This window comes from Cyprinus carpio, chromosome A21, assembly GCF_018340385.1.
Source record: "Cyprinus carpio isolate SPL01 chromosome A21, ASM1834038v1, whole genome shotgun sequence".
Lineage (NCBI taxonomy): Eukaryota > Metazoa > Chordata > Actinopteri > Cypriniformes > Cyprinidae > Cyprinus > Cyprinus carpio.
The window spans coordinates 2,132,407-2,160,308 of NC_056592.1; the positions used below are offsets into that span (position 1 = coordinate 2,132,407).

Genomic DNA, 27,902 nt, shown 5'->3' on the forward strand with positions numbered 1-27,902 from the left:
GACTTAATCTAATGCAAAATAGTAAACTTATTTAAATCTTTTTAATTATTCAAGACATTCAAAGGATTTTTAATTTAAAATAAGTTTGTTCTCAGACAACACATCATTCTGAAAATATAAATGATCTTTAATGGTTTCATTTGATTAAAATTGGAGTCAGTTAAACATGCAATATACATCATTTTAGTCAATAAAAGTAATTGTCAGAAAGTCAACATGCTGCTCAAAAAGATTACGGAGTTAAATCAATCTAATAGCAATCCTACTTTAAAAATTCTTCATAATTCAGAACAACATTTGCATGTGTGGCTCCTGCTGAAGCGCAGTTATAGCGTGTGGGTTTAGATTACTCAGAGATGGTTAATTGTGCCAGAGAGGGCTGTCTGTTGGATCCTCACCGCCTTGTGTCATAACAAACTACCACATGCTATGATTTCAGAGTAATTTTAGGTTGAGGTAAGTAAACCGGTAAAGATCCGCTCCGTCATCCAGAAAGCTGGACGTTTAGGAGGGAGATCAAATCGGCCTTCGCTGTACCCTCAAACATGACATTCAGAGTAAAAGCATACTCTAAAGAGAGCTTTAATGCACTTGACCTCATCTCTGAAGATAAAAGCCTCATCAGATGACCCCGTTCTGTAGAGCTGCCTTCGTCAGATTTCCAAGAAAGACATGAGCCATAAAAGACACAGGGTTCTTGAAAAAAGCTTTGTATTTTTATTCCAGTTCTTTGAATCCGTTTACCAGGGATTAATCTAATATACAAATACCACACACGTTTATAAAAATGACTTTCACTGAAAATGTGTAAAAGAGGACTAAAGTGCATATCTCAGACACGTTCTGTGATTTTTTGTTGTTGTATGTTTTTAAATCTGTAAGAAATATCAGGTAAGATATATATCGTAACCAATATTAAAACATCATCAAACAAATAGTGCAAGTAAGTTCCCACCAGTCGCCACGGAAGGGCTTCATATATATACATACATACATATATATATATATATATATATACACACACGCACATCTTTAAGCACCTTCGTTGTACATGGCCATTGAAACATATTTGCATTTTACACACCAAGATAAAAACATTTTAAATGTCTTGTGTGAAGTGCAGAAACTTAACTTTCCAGATGATTTTAATTCTCATTCTCAGAAGTTAAAAATCTTTATTTTTATTAGTTAAATGCTTTTTTTATTTTTAATTCCGTATTGTTTTGAATTCAGAGGATTTGATGTCATATATCGTACACTGCATTGACACATTCTCTCTTGAAAAACAGATAAACCGGAACACAATGTGTTAGTGTCTTTATAAAACATCTTAGTAAAATATAGCCAAGGCTTATTTAAATATGCATAAATAGCATGAAAATATTTTTCGTTTCAGTTTAAACGATGCTGAATTACTAGAGGCATTCAGATGAGGAACAGTATCAAAGTTGTGGACGTTTTCCCCGCTTTATTTTCCTGTACATGTCAAGCACCTCCAAGACACTTCATATGTGAAAAAACTGCTTTGCAAACAGATTGGATATCAAGTTTGTTCTTTAACAACACTTCTTTGGATGTTTTACAATGTTCAGTACAGAAACACTTACAATAATGAACAATTTCACCGTAGAACCTGAAAGCCATCCATGCAAATTATTATTTTAAACAGCATTCGATTTAATCAAGGGTCAGTATGAATAATTTCAATCCTGTAAGTAATTATGAGAAAAAATAACTTGCATGATTTCTCTTTTGTTTAACTGCAGAATAGTTTGACATCTTATTATGTGTGTAACATGTGTTAGTTTGGCATTTGTTCAAAAATGATTTCTAATCCTGAGAGTTTTTCTGATTAATTTTGTCTTTGTGGTTTCTGTGGTAATTCTAAAAAAACTTTAACCGCTTTTGTATTTTGCATAGTGCATTACAATGTTTGTTATTTTCCCATGTTTAGGATTTAGCTTCACTGAAAACTGTTCAATTACAAAACCTGTCAGATAATACAATGCAAACATCAAAGCTTCTAGCTTATTCAGCAGGACTTTTTTTTTCTTTCTGCATACCTGATTGTCAAATTTTTTGCATTCAATTTTCACGTACTGCACTGGACAGTCTATGAGCGCATTACCCTTATTAGCAAACGCTGAAGCATCAAAAACAGCTTTAACAAATGCACATCCAAGATATTAACAAATCTAGTCATTTAAAAAGTATTTAAAATCCCTGTCATCCCATTTGGAAGCTGACTTATGAAACAGACAAACAAAGATGTCATTCTCATTTAATATTACAGAGTCTGAACCCGGTTCGTAAAGACTTTGTGGGGTCCGAAGCGAGCAGCTGTTTCATGGAATTAACAAAAGTCACTTTGCGGCCTCGGGAATGGGCGGAGCTCGTTCCAGTCTCATGGCCCAGGGGTCAGAGGTCGCTGAATAGAAGGGCGGGTGTGGCAGAATGTCCTCCCTCGCCACAGTGAAAGCAAACACGCCCCGCTTCCTGTTCCCATCCTCTGAGATGAGCTTTCTGTCCGTCTCCCGGCTGTCACCGTCAGCATCCTCCAGCGTTTTTCCTCCCGTAGACTGCTGTTTCGCCAGCAAGGGGGTGCCGCCGGCGGCGGGAAGCCGCATGGTCCTGTCTGCTTGGAGGGCGTTGGGATCTGGAGGGAAGAGGAAGTTGGTAGACCTCCAGGCGGAGGGTTTTCGGCCTCGTCGCGGGCGTGAGACGCGGCAGCTCTGCCGCTTGATGTGCCGGTGAAGGTGGTCGGAGCGCGTGAAGCTCTTGTAGCAGTGCTCACATTGGTACGGCCGCACGCCGGTGTGGATGCGCAAGTGGTTCTTCAGGTCGTAGTTGTGAACAAACTTAGAGTTGCAGTGCAGGCAGATGTACGGCCTCTCGCCGGTGTGCTTGCGCATGTGAATCTTCAGTTTGTCCTGCCTGAAAAAGACAAAAAGAGCTATTAAAAGAACAGTTCACCCCAAAATGTTAATTTTTTTTACTCTGCAATGGATGCTCTGCATTGAATGGGTGCCGTCAGAATGAGAGCTGATAAAAACATCACAATGAACCACGAGTAATCCACAGCACTCCAGTCCATCATTTAATGTCTTGAGAAGCCAAAAACTGTGTGTTTGTAAGAAACAAATCCATCAAGACTCTCACTTCTGGCTAAAATCTGCATCCATAATCCATAACAATGCTTCCTCCGGTCGAAAAAGACCATCTCATGTTGTCCTCTCACATCAAAATCCTCAGACTGTTTTGGCTTGTAAAAGTTGTTTGATCTGTGCAGATTTCTCTCCTGATTCAGATGAGATTACTTTTCAACTGGAGGAAGTGTTATTATATGAACTCATATTTTAGCCAGGAGCAACGGTTTGACGTTAAAAGTGTCTTAACGATGGATTTGTATCTTATAAACACGCAGTTTTTGGCTTCTCAAGACATTAACTGATGGACTGGAGTGGTGTGGATTATTGTGATGTTTTTATCAGCTGTTTGGACTATTATTCTGACGGCACCCATTCACTGCAGAGGGTCCATTGGTGAGTAAGTGATGGAATGCTACATTTCAAACTCATCTTCATTTTGGATGGCCTGATTGTGATTAAATTTGAGCGAGCTATTCTTTTATGACTGGGTTTTGAGGTTATCTTGCATACTGTAAGAATCCCTGCAAAACCTCAAGATGCATCATGCATGCAGAAAAACGTACATGCATGCAGAAAAACACACAAACAGGCGTACGCCTTCGTACTTGAAAAGCAGACAGCTGCAAGTTGCTCAACAGTAGCAGCGACAGAAAAAAACCCAAAAAACACGAAAACCAGATTTAGTGTTCCTGTTATGTGGTATCCAGATGAGTTGTCCAGAAGCTAAAAAGCCTTCGTTTGATCTATTTCTCAGTCTAGATCTCACTCATCGAAATTTCATTCCTCTACAGAGGGTTTGAGCCCAAAAAGTGAAATGTAGGTCTTATATTAACATCACTACACTTTGGCTTTTATTACAGTGTGGAAACCTCATGCGGCTCCGACCACAGTGATGCAGAAAGTGTTTCACAGCAGGTTTGTCCTTATGATGCTGCTCTAGTTTTCATGTGCCATTTCATTGTTGTAATACTGAAGCTTAGCTCTTCAGCTTCAAAGAGGCTATTTATTCTAGTAGACAGTCAGTGTAATTTGTTTGAGGGAAAAAGTTTGTTGCTACATGACAGCAAGTCAGAATTCTTTCTCATAAATCTGTCATTGTTAAACATTGTTTGACTTCTTCAGTATGTCTGTTCCTTTTTAGTGTGTAGACTGTTCATTTTAAAGGGTTATTCTTGTACTCTATCTGTTTGAATTGATGTTAAAAACAGTCCTGAAATGTTAAAGGGATAGTTTCCCCAAAAATTAACATTCTGATGTGCTTTTGGACCTCATTGACTTTCATTTTATTGACAAAAACAGTATCCGCTTTTGTTCTACAAATAAAGGAAAGTCATAACGCTTTGGAAGGGCATGAGGGTGAGTAAAAGATGACAATATTTCAAAAACTTTTATGCAAATCCAGATTGTGGTACTTCATGATCCTATTGTCTCCTTTTCATCCCATCATTCCCATCAACTATCACTTTAAATAAAAGTTAGTAATAATTAAAAAATAAATAAATTAGAAATAATGCAAATAAAAAAGTAAGATAATAAAAATACTGAAATTAAATGCTAAACAATAATTTTAACTATAATTTCAAACAATGATAAAAAAAAAAATTGTTATAATAATTGGAAGTTTGTAGATGGATACAAAATATAGCCACCATCAACTATCACTATAATTAAAAGTGGCAAAAAATTTATAGGAATTTAATTATAAATGTAATAAAATATAAGAAAATAAAAAATAAAACTATAAATAATTAAAAATATATATATTAAATTGTAAAAAATAAAATATTAAATTGTAAACAATAAAATGAAATGGTAAAAAATAATTTTAATACTTAGAAATGTCTAGAAAAAAATACAATATGCCCACCATCATTCCCATCAACTATCACTATAAATAAAAGTGGCAAAATTATGTTATAATAATTTAAATGAAATATTTTTTAATAATAATAATAATTTTTGTAATAGTAATTTAATAATACTTTTAAATTAATATCCTAAAAACAATAACATAAAATAAACATTAAAATTAAATCTTTTTTTTTTAATACAAAGTACTTCTATACTAATGTAGGAAAATATACTTGACTAGTACGACTTCTTCATCTTCTCTCATTTGTGCTCTTTACCTAGTACTGAGAGCTCAAGTTAGTGGTACTCACTTTAGTGTCACCTTAACCCGACTCACCTGGTGAAGCGGACCTCACAGATGGTGCACATGTAGGGCTTCTCTCCGGTGTGTGTTCGCATGTGCCGTGGCAGCTTTCCCGCTCCCTGAATCACCTTGTTGCAGATGGGGCACTGCTGTGACGCCTTGGGCTTCATCTTCCTCTCCTCCTCCAGCTGCCACGGAGGAAACAGCGTCCCGAGATGGGAGGCAGAAAGAAAACTCAGGTAGGACCTCAGGTCCGCTCCCTCTTTGATTGTTCCGAGGGTGGGGTCGGAAGTTATTCCCAACCCTGGACTCATAAAGTCTTTGAGGAAGTCTCTGTGGAGGACAGGGTTTGAAGGCTCATCCTTCAGCTCTTCTTTGATGATTTCTTTCTTGACCGCAAGGTCCAAAGGGCCGTTTTCCAACGAAGCATTGGGAAAAGGGTGGGAAGGATGTCGTGGCTCCAGAATCTGAGAGTAGCCTGGGAATTCTGCTGCCCATATGGGAGGATAGAAGCCTGGGAGAAGGGGCGAGAATCTTGCGCCTCTTTCCAGGCCTGGCACTTTCGGATAGAGTCCCTCTTGAAGTAAGGACTCTATCGAGAAGTCTTTCAGTGCCCGGCCCTCCAATCCCTCCTGCCCTCTGGGTTTCTGGGCTTCTGGAGTGTCCGATTGTCGTCTTTGGGTTTCTTGGCCATCCCGGTCTGGGTTCGGCGCCCCTTGTTGGGAGCTGCATGGTGGGCTGTCCGTCCTCCCGTCCTCCCAAACTTTTGGTTCCTCTTGGTTTTCAGCCCCTTGAGTGGATTTCTCGCTATTGTTGTCCTCAAATTCTCCATCTTTGGAGTCGACCTCCTCTTCCATTTCCTCCTCATCCTCCTCGTCCTCTTCATCCTCGTCATCCCCCTCAAACTCCTCTCCTTCCAGAGGTCCTTCACCTCCTCCGCGTTCTCCACCTCCTCCTGTGTCCATGATTTCCAGACACACGTTTATAATGCAGGGAATTTCCAGGAGCCTGGCGGCGCTCAGGATCTCCTTGACGTTGGATGCGGTCACCGTCAGCGTCGACGTGTACGCGAACTCCAGAATGGCTGTCAGCGATTCCGGCGCCACGAAGTCCAGCTCGTAGATGGCGTGCTGGTTGGAGTCCTGGCTGGAGCCGGTGGCCACTGTGAAGAGCTTTTTGAAGTACTGGCTGCAGGCGGCCAGGACGGAGCGATGGGTGCGGTACTCCTGGTCCCGGACCACTAGGATGACGTCGCAAAGCAGCCCATCCCGCCGCTGCTCATTAAGACTGCACAGGACATCATTGCTGTGGTTCGGGAAGGGGATTCCGATCAGGTCCTCGTCTGTGTGTGCCATCCTCTCCGAGGAGTCTGTGTAGAGGTAAAAAAGTTAAATTGGTCATGCATTAAAATAAGGCTGTGCAACTAAAAAGATATTTATTGAAAACATAAGTCACTTTGAATAAAAGCGTCTGTTAAATGAATAAATGTAATTGTAAATAAAAAAAATTATTCCACAATATTAGCAATAAACTTTTGAGTATTTTAAGTAAAATATTTAGCCTACATCTAGACAAACTGGTAAAATAAAAGTTCTGTTTAACAGAAATATGTTTCTGTTGTATTGTAAAATGTATACTGAAAACAAAAACAAAGAAACAGCAAGTAACACATTAAATTAAATGTGAAATTTTAAAGTAGAAAGAGTGAAATATTATATTCTTGTAAAACATACTCCAATGATATTTGTATAATGTACAACTTTGAAAAATCAGTTTTTTATGGTATACTTCTCCAATAATAATAATAATAATAATAATAATTAATAATAATATAGTAAAAATATTATTATTACAATAAATTTTATTAAATAACAATCAAAAAATACATTTTTTCCACCCATTATTTAAAAGTTTCTTTTCCTCTTCCTTTTGTGTATATAGTGTATATATATATATATATATATATATATATATATATATATATATATTTGTTTTTTTTTTCGTTGTTTTTTTTTTGTAAAAGGAATGATATTTTAATTTGACTGCATGTTAAAGAATTGGTTAAATTAATTTCATTAGACAGCATGTTTGATGATAAATTTGTATTAAATCATAAAACACAGAATCCAGAAAGAATAAAATAGAAAACTCAAAATAGAGGATTGATTTCACTCTGTGAAGTTTACTTATAAGTAAACAAATTATGTATTCATTGTCTAACAGACATGTGAAAAGCGTTTCCTTTCTCATTAATGGTATAAAATAAATATCAGGATAAATATTAATAGCAAATGGAATGGAAAAAAGAGCGATATTACAATAAATTGTTTTAAAGTGAGATTTGAGCTAAAGATGCTTGTTTCTGCAAAAGTGCGTTACTTTGTGAACTTGTATGTTTGCACTTTGAGGTTAAAGAAGATGCGTCACACAATCAGATAATTAATTAGCTCCCATAGAGCATCTGAGGAGCAAATCTTTGTTTCTGGTTCTGTCTGATTGCGATCAAACAACAACTCCACTGGCTTCTGCCTTTCACACCATATACAATGGCAGCATAGGCTGTTTTTCTGTGAAGGCCTCAAAAGATAGCGAATTAAATCTGATGGTTTGCATTGTGAGAAAAGCTGACACTTATCTTTGTCACGTTCGGAAAAAAAGACAACACAGGAAGGCAAAAGGGGTCAGGCTCTAGTTTCTGCTTTCCACGGGAAAAAGTGTTGGGGCATGAGTAAACGTAACCCACCGCCCCCAGATTCACTCACGTTTCATGAGAGGCTGATGCTATTTAATTGCAGTTACTTTAATTGACATGCATGAAATGCAAAATGTTGAATCCCCCCAACCACTTATAACTTACTCAAGCCTAGTTTAGTAGTGCACTTCTACAGAGCAAAAAGAATAAAGAATTCGAAAAGCTGTATTTTCCAGATCTCCGTTTAGATGCTCTTAAACTACAGGCCTACATGAATGGAGCCTGAATTGTACCTGCGGATTCCCTGAAATGTTTACAGTGACTTTTTAAGAGGCGTTTTGGCAGCATTGTCCTTCATTCATGGCTATGAATAGAGTTTAATCTCAGTGTGTCTCGTCCCCGTGGTCACTGCAGGCATGTGGATGGATGCCTTCATACGACTACTGTTCAATGGTCCAAAAACGGCCTGTCCGACAAAATAAATGAGCTACTGGTGTTTTCGGGTTTTATTTGTTGTACATTGTTTGTCTTTATTTTTTGTAATATTGAGCTCAGCACTTACCAATCAACATTTTAATGTCCCTTCCACTGTTGCTAGGTGACGGTTGCAATTATTACAGTAAGAACATATAGTCCACTAACAAGGCACATATCTTTTAAATTAAGATCATTGTTCATCAAACAATGTGACCCTTCAGGTAAAAATATCAGTCATGCATGATTAGTTTGTTCCTTGCTTAAACCTTGTATGTGTTAGGGTTATTATAGTTAATTAAAACTGAAACTAAAATTAAAACCATTTAAAAACCTTTCATTACTTGACATAAATATATGTTGCCAAAGCAACATTTCTCATTTTAAATTAGAATAACTTGATGTATTAAAATAATTAAAACAAAAATGAATAAAAAATCTATATACTGTATATATTAATATAGACATATAAAACTATATAGAGAGAGAGAAAATCAAAAACTACTAAAAATGTAGTTAAATACAGACGTTTAACTAAAATTAAAATGATAACAGAAAAGATAAAAATCCAGAATTAAGATTCAAAATGTTCATAATAACTATAATGCTATTTCAATAATACCAAAAACTTGATATGCATGACATTTTATTCTTTTTTGATTGTGTGTAAATAACACAAACACTTCACTTTAACTGCAAACTTTCTACAAAAAAAAGAAAGAAAGAAAGACAGAGGAAGAGGGAAGGATGAGATCTCATGTCCCCAGAAGTTCCCTGACAGGTTGGGCAAAACTCAAAACTCAAAACTCAAAAAAAAAAAAAAAAAAAGGAAGAAATTGGTGCCCCACCCTGGAAAATCCAGCCAAGTTAAATAGGCATTCGGAGCTAAAAACAACACTAGGGAGGGAGTGAAAAAGAAGGAAGAGAGACACAGTGAGGTCTCCCACCCACCCTGGGAGCGCATGCGTTTCTCCATCCGGCCCCCCGCACCTCCTCACTCAATCCCATAATTACAGTGTGTGTGTTTGAGGGCCGTCTGGCCCCTCCACACACGCTTAACACCGAATAACTCCTTCAAACCTTGACAATTTACTCCCTCCATATGACCATCTACATGCAGACACACCACAGACTTCTGCTGCTTATGTATAAAGCTAATTATGTAAACTACACATTGATCTACCTGTAAATCTATAAGAAATCCTTTTGCGTTTTTCATGTCAGATTGTTTTGTATAACTTAACCTGCAGCTTTCCTTTGATTTTTGTTTTTATGTTGACAGTACCCTTAACACACTGCAAAAAATAATTGACTTTACTTTTTTGGTCTTTTTTTCACTGCAAATATATATATAGAAGCAAAATAATTTAAAAAGAAGAAGAAGATCAAAATGAAGTTAGTTTATGACAAAAAAAATCTGTTAATGAGGTAAGAAAAATAATCTTGTTTTTCTTAGAATTGAGTGTATTTTTCTGATCTCATTGACAGATATTTGTTCTTGTTTTAAGCATAAACACTTTTTCATAATTTTTCAGAAATTTTGACTTTCTTCGTATTTTTGTCTTGTTTTCTAGTAAAAATATCTAAAAATTCTTAAATCAAGATACATTTACTTGAGAAGGAAAATGACTTATTTTATGAAAAAAAAAGTGGGGTTAGAAATATAATCTTTTTTTCCCTTTGAATTAAGCATAAACTTATTTAAATTTGTACTGCAAACAAGACCGAAACAAGATAGTTTTTCATGTTTTATGCACAAACTCACTTAATTTTGATAATTTTTTAGACAACGACTAAATATCATAAGTGAAGTAAATGTATCTTGATTTAAGAATTTGTAGATATCTGTAATGGAAAACGAGACTGAAGGAGAAAATCAGTTTTTGCAAAGAAACTCTCATGCAAACTTTGACTCATTTTGACGTTTTCATTGACATTATTAAGTCGTTGTTCCCAGCATGTAGGCAAAAACTGACCGACACACACCTCAGTGATAGATGCTATCTGAAATCCTGTCTAAACCGTTGATGTGGCTCTGCTAGTAAAGCAGTAAAGCTTTAGATCGGTATCTTCGACTGGACCGCAGCTCAGTTTGTCCATCTCCAGACGAAACATCCGAATTTGCACTTTTCATTGTGAAATGATTTGATAATCAGTTGGAGTGTAGTAGATTTTTTCTGCAGATGTGTATTAGGTTGCTTTTGTGGTTTGCTTGTTGTTTCTAATGATAGGAAGATGTCGTTTTTTTCAGTGAGAAATATTTTATCATAATGTTCACATGCTGCTGACAAATTTTGGCAGGATATATTATAGTTTATAGTATATATTATATATTATAGTTTCAGTAAATCCAATTTATTTGTCTGTTAATGACATGAAGACTCAAATGCAGATTTTTTTTTAGAAGCACAGATTTGGGTAAATATAAAAATTTGTTTTAAGTCAGTAAGATTCAGGGACTATATCAAGCACATTCTTGTTGTATTGTCTGGTTATATATATATATATTTATATAATATATATATATATATATATATATATATATATATATATATATATATATATTTTAAAAATTTCTTCATTTTGTTTTATTCAGTAAATTTCCTAAAGATTTTTATCAAAGCATTTTTGAAAACTTTGAACAATTTAATAAAAAATGCTTAATAAAAATAATCAAATTCATAATTAAAATACATAATATCACTTTTTTTTAATGGTTAATTAAAATAAGCATTTTCAGATTTGCAGTTCGTTGTATGCCAAATCATCGTAAGCTGCATCAAATCTCCTATTTTAGGTTAAAAGATGTTCGGAGATAATCTGAGGATCTAAAAATAATGCTCGGCGTTTGTTCTTGCGTCTGTCTTAATCTACACTTTGTGGAAAGAGGTGAAGAAAATACCCTCTTTATCCCCACACACTCATTTCAGCACAGAGACGCATTTGTCATCTGAAAAAAAATGCATGCATGTGCGTATCAGTGTTTCTTGCACCGCTATTCAGGAGCAGCACTGCAAACAAAACAAACAAACAAAAAAAAGTTAGCTAATGGTTTTGCTTTGATATTGCGTCGTCCGTATTGTCAGCATGCAAAAATTAACACACAGTGAGCACGTTTTGATTCACAAATTCGCTTGGCTCAGTTCACATTAATTAATCATTTGAATCAAACTTTTGATTCAGATTGAATTGAGACGCCTTTTTTCCTATTTTCTTTTTTGCATGTTCATACATTACTAATTTTGAGTTCAACATCAATCATAATGTGTCATATCTCAAAACATAAATGACAATGTGAGTAAAAACCCAAACTACCCCCTCAGTCCTTTGATCATTCAGAATAACACACCTGTGTTTGATGTTTGAACCAAATGCGTACACACACGCGAGCTTTGATGAACATCTTAACTGGGACAAAGACTTTAAGGCTTAACAATTAATAGTGATTGTTTGTTAATGTGAAGTCAGTGCATACTAACTCTGTATTTTGCAGGTTTAATGCATGCATTTGGTGCACGGCGGATGCTTCGTCTGACTTTGTGACGCAAAGATGACCAACTCTTGATAGGGTAGAGTTACAACATCTTCTCCAAAAGTTAAAACAGTTCACATTTGTGAGAGATATTTCATCATGGCCTCTTTAGGGAGGCAGGGCTGGAGTCTCAGACAGGAGTGAGAGCGTGTCACGCTGCTCAGACTGCTGCTAAATTGGCTAAATCCAGCCGTGGGTTCTTGGGTCCTGAGGGAGATCATTTAGGGGCCTCACCTGGAGGGGCACCTGTAGGTTTTAGTCTATTAGTGCTTTGCAGAGACTCACGGCCCTGTTTACAGACAGAAGTGCCTCCCGCTCGTGTGTTCGAACGACAGTGTAGCAATCAGCCAATAGAAAGTTGTGGATTTGAATATGATTTGTCTCTGTCCTGTAGATGATGAACACTCTGCGTGTGAACAGTTTAGAGTTTAGAATTTTTCATACATGCACGTGTGTGTGTGTACCTACTTAACCATATTTTGGAAACAAATTTGTACCCAAAAGTGAGCAAAATCTGACAAAATCGCCTAATTTTCAGGGCGTCCTCAATTGTAAAACTGGTATAAAAATAAAGTAAACAAAGTTTTTTGAAATAGTAAAAATGGAGCAAGTTTTCTGTGAGGGGTAGGGGTGGGTTTAGGCTAAAAAGTGTATAACTATCTGTATATAAAAACAACAGAAGTCTATGTAATATCCCCATTTAGATAGCTATTATTATAATAATACAATTAAATATTAAATAATATATATAATTTAGAATTATTTAATATTTAATTGTATTATTATAATTTTATTGTAATTTCATAAAACTATATTTTATGTATTTTATATTTATATTTATCTATTTTTCTATCTAACTATATATGATCTATTTTATCTATCTATCTATCATCTATCTATCTATCTATCTATCTATCTATCTATCTATCTATCTATCTATATATATATATATATATATATATAAATATATATAAGTAATTAATAATTTGTAATTTTCTATATGTATGTATGTATGTATATGTGTGTGTACATTTTTATATATGTCCAAGTTACTTGTCAAGCACTATAATACAAATTGAGGAAAGACCACAGACTTAAACCGGGACCTTGTTCAACAGAGTTAAAGAAAACATAATAAAGTGCGGCGTGTAGATTTGGCCTCGTGTCTTGGCCGGAGTTCATTTAGAGTTGTGCTGTATATTTGAGCTGCTTTTCACCCGTAGACTTATTCACCCAGCGACAGATCTGAACGAACGTAAATGACACTTAAAGAGCCTTGTTAGAATTACACACAGCCATTGTGTAACGTCTGCTGTAATTCATCTGTTTGGTAAATATATGAAGCAAGACGCTACAGACACCTGCATTACGCGCTTCATACACTACAATTAATCTGCGTTCAGCCCTCTTCAAACAAACACACACACAAACACAAACAAACACACAAACACACACACAAACACACACACACACACACACACACACACACACACACACACACACACACACACACACACACACACACACACACACACACACACACACACACATTCACCTGTCACCTTATGACACCCTTTTAAAACCTTTTAATTCATACGAATAATCGAAGGCCTGTCTAAACTTTAGTAATTCTAATGAATTTAGTTGCATTTGCTTTTGTGTTTGTGGTGGATTTAGATCAAGTAAGACGACGTTCCCATCACAGTTGTGACACAGATCTCAAAAATCACTGTCTGACATTTTCATATCTGATCTGGGCCACTTTTGTGCAGAAATAAATCTGATAGGTATCTGATTTTTGCGACGTGACGTCAGTTTGGATTTTTTTTAAACTTCCAACCCAAAATTGATCATAATCGATTTATACTTTGCATAAATCACAATTTATACATAACACTGTATTAAATTTAACAGATAGGGGCCATCTATCTATCTATCTATATATCTATCTGTCTGTCTATCTCTCTATATCTTTATACATATATATTATATATTATAATTTATTTACAATATATATTGTTTAAATTAAATAAAATATATGGACACACACATTAAATATATATATATATATATATATATATATATATGTATATATATATAAATATATATATATATATATATATATATATATATATATATATATGCCATTTACTTTAAACAATCACAATTAACTATTAAAATATTTATCCTGAAGTATAGATGTAAGTCCATTAATGAATACCCAAAATTCTTCTAATTTCATATAACATACAAATGAATGCTACTATGCAAATAATTTGTTAAGATGACTATGTGGGTCAATCAGTTGTTTAGATCAGTGGGCCGCATTGAAAAGGTCAAGAAAACAGCCTCTCAAAAAAAGAATTGGCACTTTTTTACATTGTGTGAGCATCAAATTGTTTTTTTAGAAACTGTTTCAATAACACTTTGCTTTCATACACATCAGAGCCAGCGGTGTCTGGTGTAATTGTCGATTTGCTGTGTCATTACTAGTTGGTGTTAGTTTGCGTTTACAGTGGGCCAAACTCCACACACTCATTTTCTGGAGACGACATCTAAAGAATGGCCCAAATAATTACATGAGTCATCAAATTACTGCCCACAGACATGCTGTTCTGTACCTGAGAGGCACACAAACAAACATAAACAGACCTCGGACGCAAATATTGTGCGTATTCTGACTCAAACGCACACTCTTGAAAACAGGTGAACTGGGCTGCAGCGCACTCACCCGTCCAGATCCTCAGGTGTGTGTTACTGTACGTGTGATTTATTCCAGGTCTAAGTGTCGTTTCAGATCCGAGCCTGTCTCATCTCCGTCTCTGAGGGACGTGAAGACATCTGTCCATCCCGTCTTCCCGAGAGTCTCCTCTCCATTCACAAAAAACACAGCTGAGCATCCAACTACAAGCCCAAAACAACGGCACACGCGGACAGACGGAGAGGTTTGTGTGGACTCTGATAGGAAGGAGGAGAAAGAGAGAGAGAGAGAGAGAGGGAGAGAGAGAGAGAGAGGAGGTGGATCTACTCTAGAGCAGCGATGTAGTTTTTATAGCTGGGTGGGAAGCTCAGGATAATAATACCCATCCTCCTCCACAACACAGTTTAAGCTCAGTATGTAATAAAGCCCATGGTGCACAAACCCTCTGATTTGGGGTCAGACAAAATGAATTTTTAGTTTTATTCGTGAAGGATTTGCAACTCGAACTTGGGCACAAATGAAGTGCCCAGAGAGAAAAGTACCAGTTCTAAATATGCATGTGCTGTGACTTCAGAAGATGAATTAGACGGAGGAACAAGGTGGAAAACCTGAAGTTTAGATTTTAGTGTAAAAAAACAGTCAGTTTCACAATTAACTACACAGTAACTATAAGTGACGCATTGAATTAAACATGAAATATATATATAAGTTCAAATACTAAAATAACGAAAACATCTAGACACAAAAACTATTACCTATTAATAAAAACTATAATAGTGCATCAGTGAAACTACAATAACACTGCAGTGCACAAGCATATATGCCATATAATGCAGTAATAGTAAGATTAGGATGCAGTATATACTGTAGTGTGTATATACTATTTGCATTGTTTCTTATGTGGCACACAGTACAGATTTGCTGCTTGTATTTTGCATGTGTGTCAATTTAATTAAACGACATGTTAGAAAATGCCAGAATCGAGACATTATGATTTTCTAGTTATTAGAAGTTGTTTGTTTTATACATGCGGTTTGACCCATATTACAGTTTAGACAGTGTGTTCCTCAACAGGGCTGTTTAATTTCCCTTTGTTGAAACTGAAACCAGAGGTTGACGGCTAATCAGTTACTTAACTTGTAAGCTTATACTCAGAGTTGTGCGAAGAGTACATTCGTTCATCCAGCTCCCACTTTTTATTTAATGTGATAAAAGGGAAAGATGAAAGATTGTGGTTTAATGTGGTTTTTCTACATATTCATCTGTAGCGGATGCATTACAAATTGTGTATGTGTTTAATGCACATGCTACAGATAACCTCATTAAACCATATATAGGGTGAATACAGATAATTGGGACACTATTTTTTAATCCTGAATTATCCTGAATATAATTTTTTATTTGTATTTAATATAAATAATATATAATATTATGCATTAACATATAATAAATAATTTTAACAATGAAATGTTAATATTTAATAATGTAATATTAATATATATATATATATATATATATATATATATATATATATATATATATATATATATATATATATATATATATATACACCATGTAAATAAAAAATGTATTGAAAATGCTGTCAAAGTCATAAAAGTTAATCATTAAAGCTCAGTTATGAAAGGAATTATATCTAGGTGAAGCTAAATAATTTTCATTCTCTTAAAAAAGAACCAGAAGGATGCAATTAAAACAAAAGAGTGTATAATAATTTTTTTAACTTAAAAAATAGAGTGATTTGACTTCAATGACAGCTCCATAGTTTTAGAAAAAAATAATATTAATTTCCCACCTTTTAGCTGATACTAAAAAAAAGTCAAAAGCTGCCATTTATCATGCATTTATCCTCCTTATTAATTGTCATTTATTATTATTTTTTTTTAAAGCTGGACACTGGACATCGAGAAGTTGGATGTCTCGTCCTGTAATACACTCTCAGCTGATTAACGGTCTGTCTTGCACTTCTCAATATGTTTGATTTATATTTATATTTTAATGTCACATCTTACAGGTTTCTTTAAATGACACCATTTTATTTTAATAGTACCAGTAAAAGTCTCTGATTTGCTACTTGCGTTCAGTCAAACATGAATTAAAAGTTTAAATCGATGTGAAATTTAAGTTTTGTTTGTGATTATCAAAGATTTTTCCAATCATGTCACAATCAAAATCAAAAAGTTCAATCAGCCAATCAGTTCACTGTAAATGTTGTCTGTGTTTCTGTAAGCAGACAGAGAGATTTTACTCTCAAAAATGGCAGACTGAAGTACTTTTTCCACAAATACAGCTTGTCTTTGTGTGAAAAGAGAGAGAGGGAGTGTGTTTCCTTAAAATCTATTGTTTCAAAATCCGTAAAACTATTACAGTCTCTCTCTCACTTGTGTTTTTTGGCACTGTGACATTTTCCCGTCTCTTTAAATCATGACTCGACGCTTTAACACGGACAGGATTTCCTAAATGACATCAACAATCCACCTAGTTATGTAATTTATGACAGATTCATTGTGACCTGCTTTTCAACCAGCACAGTTACTTAATACCAAAGCCAGCGTTTGACTGGGGGATTCTGGGTAAAATGTGATTTCGATGGACTTCTTTGTCCTGCTGTGAATGTGACGAAGGTAAAGTGTGAAAATCGAAGAGATGGAGAAATGAATTACGGAGTTAAGTTAAAAACACTCACATGCAACATTATTTGTAGGTATTCTCAGTTAGTTGTCATAGAAACCTCAGACAGATGATTCTGCGTGGACCTAAAACAGATTCCTGTGTTAGACACACTTAGTGTTTTTAGCTCTCACACCAAACCAAAATATAACATATACTCTTAATAAATATTCTTCAGTGATTCAGTAAAGAACCTTCTTTTAATCCTGTGAAGCCTGACATTAAAGTCCAAAAAATCTAATTTGTTAAAATTGAGCTGTTTAACAAACCTTTAGATAAAAAAGATTGCATATGTGTTTTATGCTGAATATCATATTTGAAACATCAGGCTTTTATAGCTTGTATAATACGATATAGTGAGAATATGGAGGTCATACTCAAGCAAAAATATGCAATTTGGCCAAAAAGTGATGCAATTCTGATACTTGTAATATAAATCAATGAGATCTTTGTAAACGTATATCAGATACTTATATAAAATGATATAAATATTAGTCATCACTCTATATCTCCAATAATATGTCTTAGTAAGATGATGTTTAAATGCTTAGTTTGATGATCAAATCACATAATGCAATGCAATCCAATGATGATTTGAGAGATGAACAAAAAAACATTAAAAAAAAAAATCAATAAAAAAAAAAAAACACACATAAGAACATGATTTTTCTAAAAAAAAAAAAAAAAATGTGTAGATAATCAGCTTAAGACCAGTAAGTGTTCATCTTGAAATATTACTTACAATATGAAAGTTATTCTTTCGCTTACTTTATAAAAATCAGTAAAGATTTGACAGCAAAATCACACGTGTATATTTGTATTATTTTAATGATTATTTTAAAACATTTTATGTTATTTTAATATTTATTTTATGTTTTTATGTTTATTTTATTTTTTGAGTTGTTATTTTTATATCTTCTGCTTTGATTTAATTGTCATTTTAATTAGTTTTATCTTGTTTTTAATGTCTGTATAATTTTCATTAATTTTCATTAAGTTGTTTATTATAGTTAATGTATATTTAATTTTAGATAATCAACATTTTTTGTATAGCTTTGTTAACCTATAATAACCCTGTTTAGCACGAAGATCAAATTTCTCAGACATCTTTTGCAGTTAAAATGTAGTGACAATTATTTATTTATTTTATTATTATTATTATTATTATTTTACAGCTGCATTCAGATGAAAACGAGATGCATTCAGAACTGCGACTGACATTCATATTTCTTTCTTTCTTTCTTCAATTCAATTCTACAATTCATGTCTTGTCGAGGAGAGATGTGCTGGTACTAAATAATTGACTAAGTGATTTTTCACCTAGCAACCACACCAAACATCCTAGCAACTGCATAGAAACACCCTGGCAACCACTCAACTCCATAGCGTTTTGCATAGTCAAGCACCAAAAACGTTGATTCTGATACTGTGTTCAAATCTGATGCATAAATTCTTCAGTTTTATATTCTTTGTTTTCTAAGCCTTAGGATTTGCAATGTGGGACGCCGTGCACAGATGTATTCTGGGAGTGGGGGCTTTTGCGCTTCAGGGTGTGGGCTTGTGGGAAAAATTTGTCATCTCTGCCTACTTACAGACAAACCCACCAACTAGGGTGGGAAACAGTGTCCAAGGACGACACACAAACACACACACACATAGCCCAAAATATGCAACAAGGTCATCAGTGAACCCCTCCACACTCCAACTCCTGTTTTTACTGGAAGTGTTGTGTCTTTTGGACAGTTTCATTCGTGTTATCTGCTATCTTCTGCACACACACACACACACACACACACACACATACATATAGTGGACGTTTTTGGAAATGCTGCTGCTAAGAGGGTTTTTATCTGTGATTTTTAGTTTGGTGAGTCTGTGTGTGAGTGTGGACTGCATATCGATTATGTCTTAAACTTAATTTTGAGAGTTTTTTTTACATTTCATGCTGATCAAAGTCCAGAAACAACAACATACAAATGTGTCAAAATGCCACCTTATTTTTATATGTGTGATTTGTTAACGTGGCTTTTTAGGCGTTGACTTGTGGTGCAGTTGGTTATGGGGACGATCACTTTCAGTTTGTTGCAGCAGCAACAAACAGACAGAATTATGGGATGTATACATGCTTTATTGTGTAAAGAAATGCATGCAAAAAAAATTGCATTAGTGCAGTTGATGTTTTTGTACCTTTAAAATGTGTATCCTGAATGCAATGTAAGTAACTTTAGATAAAAGCATCTGCTAAATGCATACATCAAAATGTAAATGTTTAAAAATGTAACTATTTTGTTTATGATTACAGGCCATAATTATGAAATTATAAAAAACAAACATGCAATTTCTTTCATACCTCAACCAATATTTGGCATTTTTGTGCTATAGTGCAACAAAATGAAGCACAAATAATGCATTAGTGCAGTTGATGTTAAAAAGTTTACATATTTAAAAATGCAACTATTTCGTTTTTTACAATTAGAATATATCAGGGCAATTTCTTTCTCTTTTTCATGTCTCAACAAAAATTTGAAATTTTTGTGCTATAGTGCAACAAAATGAAATGCAAACAATGTGCATTAGTGAAGTTGTTTAAAAGTTTAACTATTTTATTTCTATCTTTAACTATGTTGTTAATAGTTAGGAGTTGCAATTACGTAATTAGAATGAAGCAAACACAATTTCTTTATCTTTTAATATTGCAACAAAGATTTGATATTTTTGTGCTAGTGTGACATAAAGAAGTGCAAATGATGTGCATAAGTGCACTTGATGTCCAACTATTTTGTTCATGTTTATAAGTCATAAATAAATAATAAAACAAGCACAGAATTTCTTTTTCTTTTCTAAACCTAGATTTGACTTTTTTTAGTTCAACAAAATGAAGCACAAATAAACAGTTCAACAAAATGGAACGCAAATAATGTGCATTAATGAAACCGATGCTTTATCAGACGCTTTATCATTCCTCAGGGCATGATGGGAACCTTTCATTTTGCAAACCTGTCAAAATGCAAAAAAGCTAAATAGTACAATTAACATTTACATTTATGCAATTTGGTAGACACATTTATCCATTGCATTCAAGGTAATCATTTTATTAGTTCATGCATTTTCTGGAAATCACACTCATGCTCTGCTGTCTGAGCTACAGGAATTACAAATTATTTTCATTGAAACCAATTAACTTCCACAATGATTCAATAATTGACACACCTTCAGCAGAAAGTCAGGTCTTGTGGTTCATGTGTGAATACAAGCATTGAAGGCAGCTACTTAAGCACTCAAATTGACTGAAATGTACGTGTCATTAATCAAACTAATCATGCATGTAAAACACATCTCACGTGTGTTTGAGACAGATGGAGTGTGTGTGAGGGTGTGTGTGTTGTGTTTTTTTGAGATGCTCTTTCTGAAAGGACATTTTTTGTGGAGGATTGTGAGGGAGAGGCTAGCCGTGTGTGTGTGTGTGTGTGTGTGTGTGTGTGTGTGTGTGTGTGTGTGTGTGCGTGCTAGATGAAACAGTGTGTGTGTGTGTGTGTGTGTGTGTGTGTGTGATTATGACTAGCCCCTGTCTGCCCTCAGGCCCTCTGGCTCTACCTAATTAAAACCAACCAGGCTGGAGGGCACAGGAGACAGATGTCTGTCAAAGCACACTCACACACACACACACACACACACGCACACATACACACACACAAGATGCAAGCTTTCAAATATAGTGATCAGTCACACACCGTATGCACATATGTCGCTTCATGCAAAAGATGCAAGCACATATCACAGGCATGTTCTCACACACACAGTTCACAGAAGTCTATATTGATAACAGCACTGGGTATTTAGCTTTCTGTTTGACTCACAGAACCATTTTATATGTAGTTATATACAAATACATTAATACATATTTTATACATATTTAATATATATTTAATTTATATATAATATTAAGAAGAACTTTTAATATTCGATATGGTTTATAATTTAAATGTATTAATAAATCAGCACTTGATAGTGATTGGCTGAACAATTTACAGAACAAACTATATATATATATATATATATATATATATATATATTACACATATTAATTGATTTTGTTATATATATTAATTGATTTGATATATATATGTCATATATTTTATCATTTATAAATGTATTAATACATTTCATTTGATTAATGCTGACAGTCTGAAATTACACAGGAATAAACAAAAATTGGTGGAACCGTATTTTTACCCAAGCTGGAACTTATTTACTTCGCCTGACATGTGTACTATTCATCGGGAAAAGATATTTCCTTCTGTTTTGAAATAAATATTGCATAAAATTTAATTTTAATACATTTAGTCTCTTTTGTCTTTGTCCATTAGCAGTATATCGACCAAACCGCTCTGAAGATATCATATCAGCCACTGAATATCGTATTTCGTAAACGATATCCGTACACACAATACTGTAACCAGCAGCTACCGAACGCTGAGATGATTCCTCAATCAAGTGAACTTCCTGCCGTAACACATTACAACCCTGATACCTAAACTCTTCTGCTGAGGTATCTGCTCCGGTCTGTGTGTGTGTGTGTGTGTGTGTGTGTGTGTGTGTGTGTGTGTGTGTGTGTGTGTGTGTGTGTTTGATGTGAGGTTGGGGTGGGTGGATCAATGTGTCCTTATTTTAAACTGAGAGAGTGAGTGAATGATAGCCCACACACTCATTTCTCTCTCTGTCTTTCTCTCCCTACACCCCTCCTCTGTGCCTCTCCTCTTTTCTCACACCAGTGGGTGGACCCAGTTTCAAAACCAAAATCTTACAGCAACATTACAAAACAGCCTGCTTTCCCTCTTTCTCTGTGTGTGTGCGTGTGTGTGTGTGGTTGATTGAGCTCGGTCGCTCTACGTAAACTTGTGTCATGGTGTGCCCTCAATCCTAAGTGTGTGATCATTTCAAATGCATGTGTGTGTTTCTGTAATTTACCCAGAACAGCAGAGAGAGGAGAGAGTCTGGGAGTTGCCACTGGTTACAGTGACTCTTCTCACACAGGAAACACCTACAGGAGTTCAGAAGCTCCCCAATCAGCTGCTCTCACTTTTCATAGAAGACCAGAGGAAATCACTCAAACACACACACAGGCCCAAAGCGTTCAGCTGAAATCACATCAGATCAGCTTTAAATGAAAAGAAAGACGCGTCTGCTAAAAGAAACTAAACTGTGTTACAGTACAAAGACGTACAGTCATAATAAAGTACAGCTATTGTATAGAATACACTTGACAGCACAGGATAGCAATGCTTAGTTGATACTATAGAACAGTAGTTTAGTTATTGTGTATAAAGTCTGAGTATAGTATTGTACAGTATGATAGAGTATAAAATCATGAGGTATAGTAAAAGTAAAGATTAGTATAGTAAAGTCTAATAAAGTTTTGGTGTAAACTAGTTATGCAACTATAACATTTACAGTATAGCAAAGTCTAATCAAGTTTGGTTATTGTAAAGTACAGTTAAAGTATAGTTTAGTCTAGTGGTAAAATACAAAGTTTAGTTATATTACTACTTATGGTATTGTGTAGTTAATGCACAGTTAAGTTTATATCATGAACTTAAAGTATAATTAAATATGATTATATTAAAATATTGTTTCTGTCTTATTTAGTTATAGAGCAGTAAATTTAGTTATAGCAAGTCTAAAAAAATGGATATAGTCTAGTTATTGATTAGTCTAGATATATAAAAGATTATAATATAGTGACCAGTAAGGTTTGATTATAGATAGCACAGCATAGTTCTGGTATAATCTAGAGATAAAAGAGCAAAGTTTAGTAATAATCGAAAGAAAATTTGGGCTAGTTATCGGCTTGGTTATACCAAACAAGCTTGGTTATAGTAAAGTATAGTTTAGTGATAGAACAGTAACGTTTAGTAATCATCTAATAACATCGGTTATAGTATAATCTAGTTACTGATTGGTCTAGATATGGAATAGATTATAGTACAGTAAAGTATAATAACATCTGGTTATAGTGTAGTCTAGTGATAGGACAATTAGCTTTAGTAATAGTCTAATAAAACTTGGTTATATTATAGTCTAGTTATAGTTTTGTCTAGATATAGAACATATTATAGTTTGGTTATATATCTAGTAAAGTCTAGTAATAAAACAAAAAGTTTAGTTATATTAAGTCTAATAAAATTTGGTTATAGTCATATTGGTTTTAGTCAAATATAATTTTAATATGGTCTGATGATAGAACACTATAGTTAGAATAAGTCTAATAAACTCAGGTTATATTGTTGTGAAGTAATGTCTAGTTATAGAGAAGTGAACTTTAGTTAAACGTATCTAGTTCAAATTATGATTCTGAACTGATGAACTGATCATCAGTTTAGTTTATATGGCACGGAAGAGCTGTATTGAGTCATTGTATGAGCATAAAACGTTTTCTCCTTTGACCCAAATTTGTGGTTAATTTCCTGTTTGTGATGAGTGATTAGTCATGTGATGTGTAGGAGCAGCTAAAGAAAAACACCTGTTGAATTCTTTAAGAAAGTTCATATAATCGCAGCGATCGCAGCGCTCAGAGTTTATAAACAGCGGCTCGACTCAATCACCGTGACTATAGGGATGGACTTTAGAAATTGCATGTCCATGTGACCTGCTGAATTGCTTTTAAAATTAGCATGCTATGACATCAGCATCAGGTAATGGGGCGGATGGCTGTGACTATCTATTGTTAACCGTTCAACTGGTGAATTAATCAGATGTGAGGTGTGTCGTCAGAGTGAGTGTTACTGTCTCTGTGTGTGTAAAAGGCGAGGCCAGGACAGTTGTTACACTTTGAAAGATGGCTTAACCTAAATCGCCACACAGGCTTTTTTTGATGATGAAGAGAGAGGAAGGAAAATGACATATAGACATGCAGTATTTGACTCTCTGAGTGTGTTGGCGGCTGTGTCATCAGAAACAGGTTGTGTGAGCGGATGTGAATCCCCTAACTTTATCTTCCGTTGTGAACTGGACAGACTCTTCTTATAAGGTTTCTTTACTGCTTACAAACGCACTCTAACATGCACACATTCATAGAAGAGGCTGTGTTCGCGTGTCTCCAAGTTATACTTCTGAAAGTGAAATTATTTAGTAACAAACCACAAATTTGTTTTTCTCTGACTAACTGAATTAAATGAAACGATTTATCCATCAGAATTAAAATACTTCACTTTTGTAAGTGCTAATATGTGGTCGGCTGGTCATTATTACAGCATTAACCCAGATCCCGATGTGAGGGTTTGTATCAGCCTGACGGGTTTATTTTGTGATAATGAAACTAGCACAGATAGAGATGGTGCAGAGACTAAATAATTTCACCTTTCGGTGGTCTTTTTTGCAATAATGATACTAGCACATATATGTACATATATGGGCATCGATTGGCTGTGTCAACAATAAATTAAGCAGTGTAGCATCATGGTGAAAACATATTAGACTGTAGAATGTCACGTATAACCAGTCATGATCAGGTACTCCAGAGAGCTACAACTAATCCAATACATTTAAAAAAAAATTATTTTTCTTTTTTACATTTTAATTTCTTTAAAACATTGCAAACCAGATAAACTCTCTCATATTTCTTCTTCTTTTTCTGTTTTATTTTTTAATATATATATTTGTATTTTTATTTTTTACTTCACATAGCCATTCTGTTTATTTTGAACAGTTTTTCTCTTAAACTTGATCATTCCAATCATTATTGCTGCTTTCTGTGTTTGGGTCCAAATTACTTTTGTATAAAAATAAAATAATATAAGGATGCTTTAAATTGATCAAAAGTGTCAGTAAGTAATGTATAATATTTCAGAAGATTTTTTTATTTCAAATGAATGCAGCTCTTTTGAATTTTTTAGTCATCAAAGAATCCTGATTTGTTTTTTGTTTTTAAGTTTTCTAAAAAATTTTAAGCTGAAACAATAATAATAGTGTTTCTTGAGCAGCAAATCAGCATATTAGAATAATTTCTGAAGGATCATGTGACACTGAAGACTGGAGGAATGATGCTGAAAATTCAGGTTTGAATCACAGGAATAAATTATATTTTAAAATATATTTAACTAGAAAACAGATATTTTAAATAGTAATAATATATCTTCATATTGCTGATTTTACCATATTTTTAAGTGAATAAATGCAGCCCCAGTGAGCAGAAGAGACTTCTTTCAAAAACATTAAATAATCTTACTCTTTGAACAGAAGTGTATATACGTTCTCACCACGGTGTGTGTGCATTTTGAACTTTTAAATATATTACTGTTATGGAAATGTATAGTTAAGATGCTTTAAACAATACATTTGTGCTGAGCTGTGTTTGTGTGTAGGGGGAATCTGCGTGTGTGTGTGTGTTTGACATACAGTAATGTACCCAGCAGTGATCTAGAACCGCTCTGAGATCCCGATCATTGTTCTGGTTCCCTCGTTCCCATACCCTCCCGTGGTGAGAGCGCACGGAGCGCAGTGCACTCTCGAATGTTTGAGAACACACCAGTGTAAAAGTATCCGGCGTGTAACAAAAGCTCGCTTCAGATCAGGTTCAACTTTGATAAACCTTGTCCTAGTGACTCGACAGACAAAGGCGTGGTGCGTATCCCGGCATAACCTCACTCCCTCGCTCTGCTCTCCTCTCCTTCCAGCTCTCTCGCTCTATTGAGTGTGTAAGAGTGACGGCGAGTTATGGACACAGGAGTTTTTATGTAATCACGGCCTGTTAGCGTGGGGTTAATCAGTGCTGCTCCAACACGCCATGATGAATCTGAAAGCAGTTGCTTGGCATTGAAATTAAATCTGGTCCCCGTCACAGCCACAATTAAAATGAATTAATAATTGAGACTGGTAGTCATCTGCCCATTCACCTGATACACTCTGTCCCTGACCACACCGAACAAAGCTGCCCCTCTCTCTGTGTTGTTTTAATGAGAAGTCTATACTGTATTCACACAGTTTACCCGAGTGCATTGAATGTACATGTTTGAATATTTCAGTCTTTAAGCCTTCAGATTCATTCTGTGATTAGCTGAAGTGATAGAGTCTTGGCTTATGTTCACAAAGAGAGCAGATGAATGATGTTTCCTGTATTCTGTCGTAGACATGACCAGTGTTGCTCACAGTTTCACTGTATGTCAAGTTTACGCAAAATAAGTCCCAGCAGAAAACACGCTGATCAGGGTTTTCAAAGCAGTAAAAAAAAAAAAAAAAATTCATTAGAATATTCATTTTAAATTTGATATTTTGAATTTTTAAATTCTTTTGAAATGTATCAGATTTTCTGAAGAATCTTAATTTTTTTTTAAAAATAGCAAAACACACCAACAAACATCAAATAAATCAAAACAAATCATCCCAATCAAATTAATAAACAAAAAAAAAAAACCAATATGTGATTGATTTTAGGTCGAAAATACTATGTTTGAAGTTAATTGCAACAATAAAGTATGCAAACAATATACGTTTAATTATTTATGATGTGAATGATGTAAATATAGTTGTTATATTATGTAAATAATATTATATTATTATATTTTAATTTAAATCTAGTAAATATAAATAATTTATATATAATAGACATAATATATTTATATATTTATATATTTATATATTTATATTTATATATATATATATTTATAAAATAGACCTTACTGAATTATATATATATATATATATATATAATAGACCTTACTGAATGTGTCGTAGTCAGTTTTTGACGAACGATTACGAATTTTGTACTTAGGGTTTTTTACTTATTTATTGACACGTAGACTCTGATCAGACTCTTAAGTTTTAAACATTAAATTTGAAAGCCTATCGAAACTGAAAACAAGTGCAAATATTTTTTGACTTATTATATAAACTTTCCCTTTCAGTTTTATTTTTCTTCTCCTGCAGTTTTTGTCTAGTTGCTGTAGTGGCCTAATCAATAATGCTTGTCGATGGATTCGCCAAAGCCTGATTCTTCTAAAACGCGAGTCCTCTTGCAGGCAGCACTGAGTGATGCTGTGATACCATCAGACCCCCGTCCCTGACCCATCAGCTCATTTTACTGTATTAGACTTTCTAATTAATGAGACTGTGAGAGCGAGGGGGTGGGGGGGTCCCGCACTATCTAATGCACTTTGCATACACTCTAAATAGTGACAGATGCACAAGACGAGCGAACAAATGCCATCACAAACCCCTTACATTTCACTACAGACAGTGATGGAGCAGTCAGACAGGCTGCAATTGAAAGAAACTTAGTGAGACAGAGAGAGAGATGAGAGAGAGTGAGAGAGAGAGAGTAGTGGTTGCTGACCTTTAGGTGTTGCTGGCGGAGTTGCGTCTTGGAGAGAAGTCTCTGCGTGTCAGGAAACAGACTGCTATCCTCCGACTCAAACATGTGAAAGTGAACACAAACGAGAGAGAGAGAGAGAGAGAGAGAGAGAGAGAGAGAGAGAGCGACAGGGGGAAAGAGATAAGCAGAGGAGTTGCGTTTTGCA

General features: G+C 34.7%; 1 protein-coding gene across 2 annotated transcripts; it reads right to left on the reverse strand.

Moving 5' to 3' along the window:
- Positions 1 to 694: 694 nt before the first annotated feature.
- Positions 695 to 27,902, reverse strand: LOC109045830 (zinc finger and BTB domain-containing protein 7C-like). 2 transcript variants are annotated; one of them, XM_042778539.1, is made up of 4 exons: positions 27,719 to 27,902; positions 14,734 to 14,868; positions 5,338 to 6,673; positions 695 to 2,934 (listed from the first exon to the last, which is right to left on the reverse strand). In XM_042778539.1, the coding sequence occupies exons 3-4, from the start codon at positions 6,657 to 6,659 to the stop codon at positions 2,364 to 2,366; spliced, it is 1,893 nt and encodes a 630-aa protein (XP_042634473.1). In that variant the 5' UTR covers positions 6,660 to 6,673; positions 14,734 to 14,868; positions 27,719 to 27,902; the 3' UTR covers positions 695 to 2,363. The 2 variants fall into 2 exon arrangements, with proteins under 2 accessions (XP_042634473.1, XP_042634474.1); XM_042778540.1 differs by lacking the exon at positions 14,734 to 14,868 and having other exon boundaries at positions 27,719 to 27,901.

What these genes read in the sequence shown, in the direction of transcription:
- LOC109045830 (XM_042778539.1), bottom strand. Translation starts at nt 6,659, where the DNA reads ATGGCACACACAGACGAGGACCTGATCGGAATCCCCTTCCCGAACCAC. An exon ending in TGTGAGGTCCGCTTCACCAG is followed by an intron (nt 2,935 to 5,337) that starts GTGAGTCGGGTT and finishes TGTCTTTTTCAG; the next exon opens with GCAGGACAAACTGAAGATTC.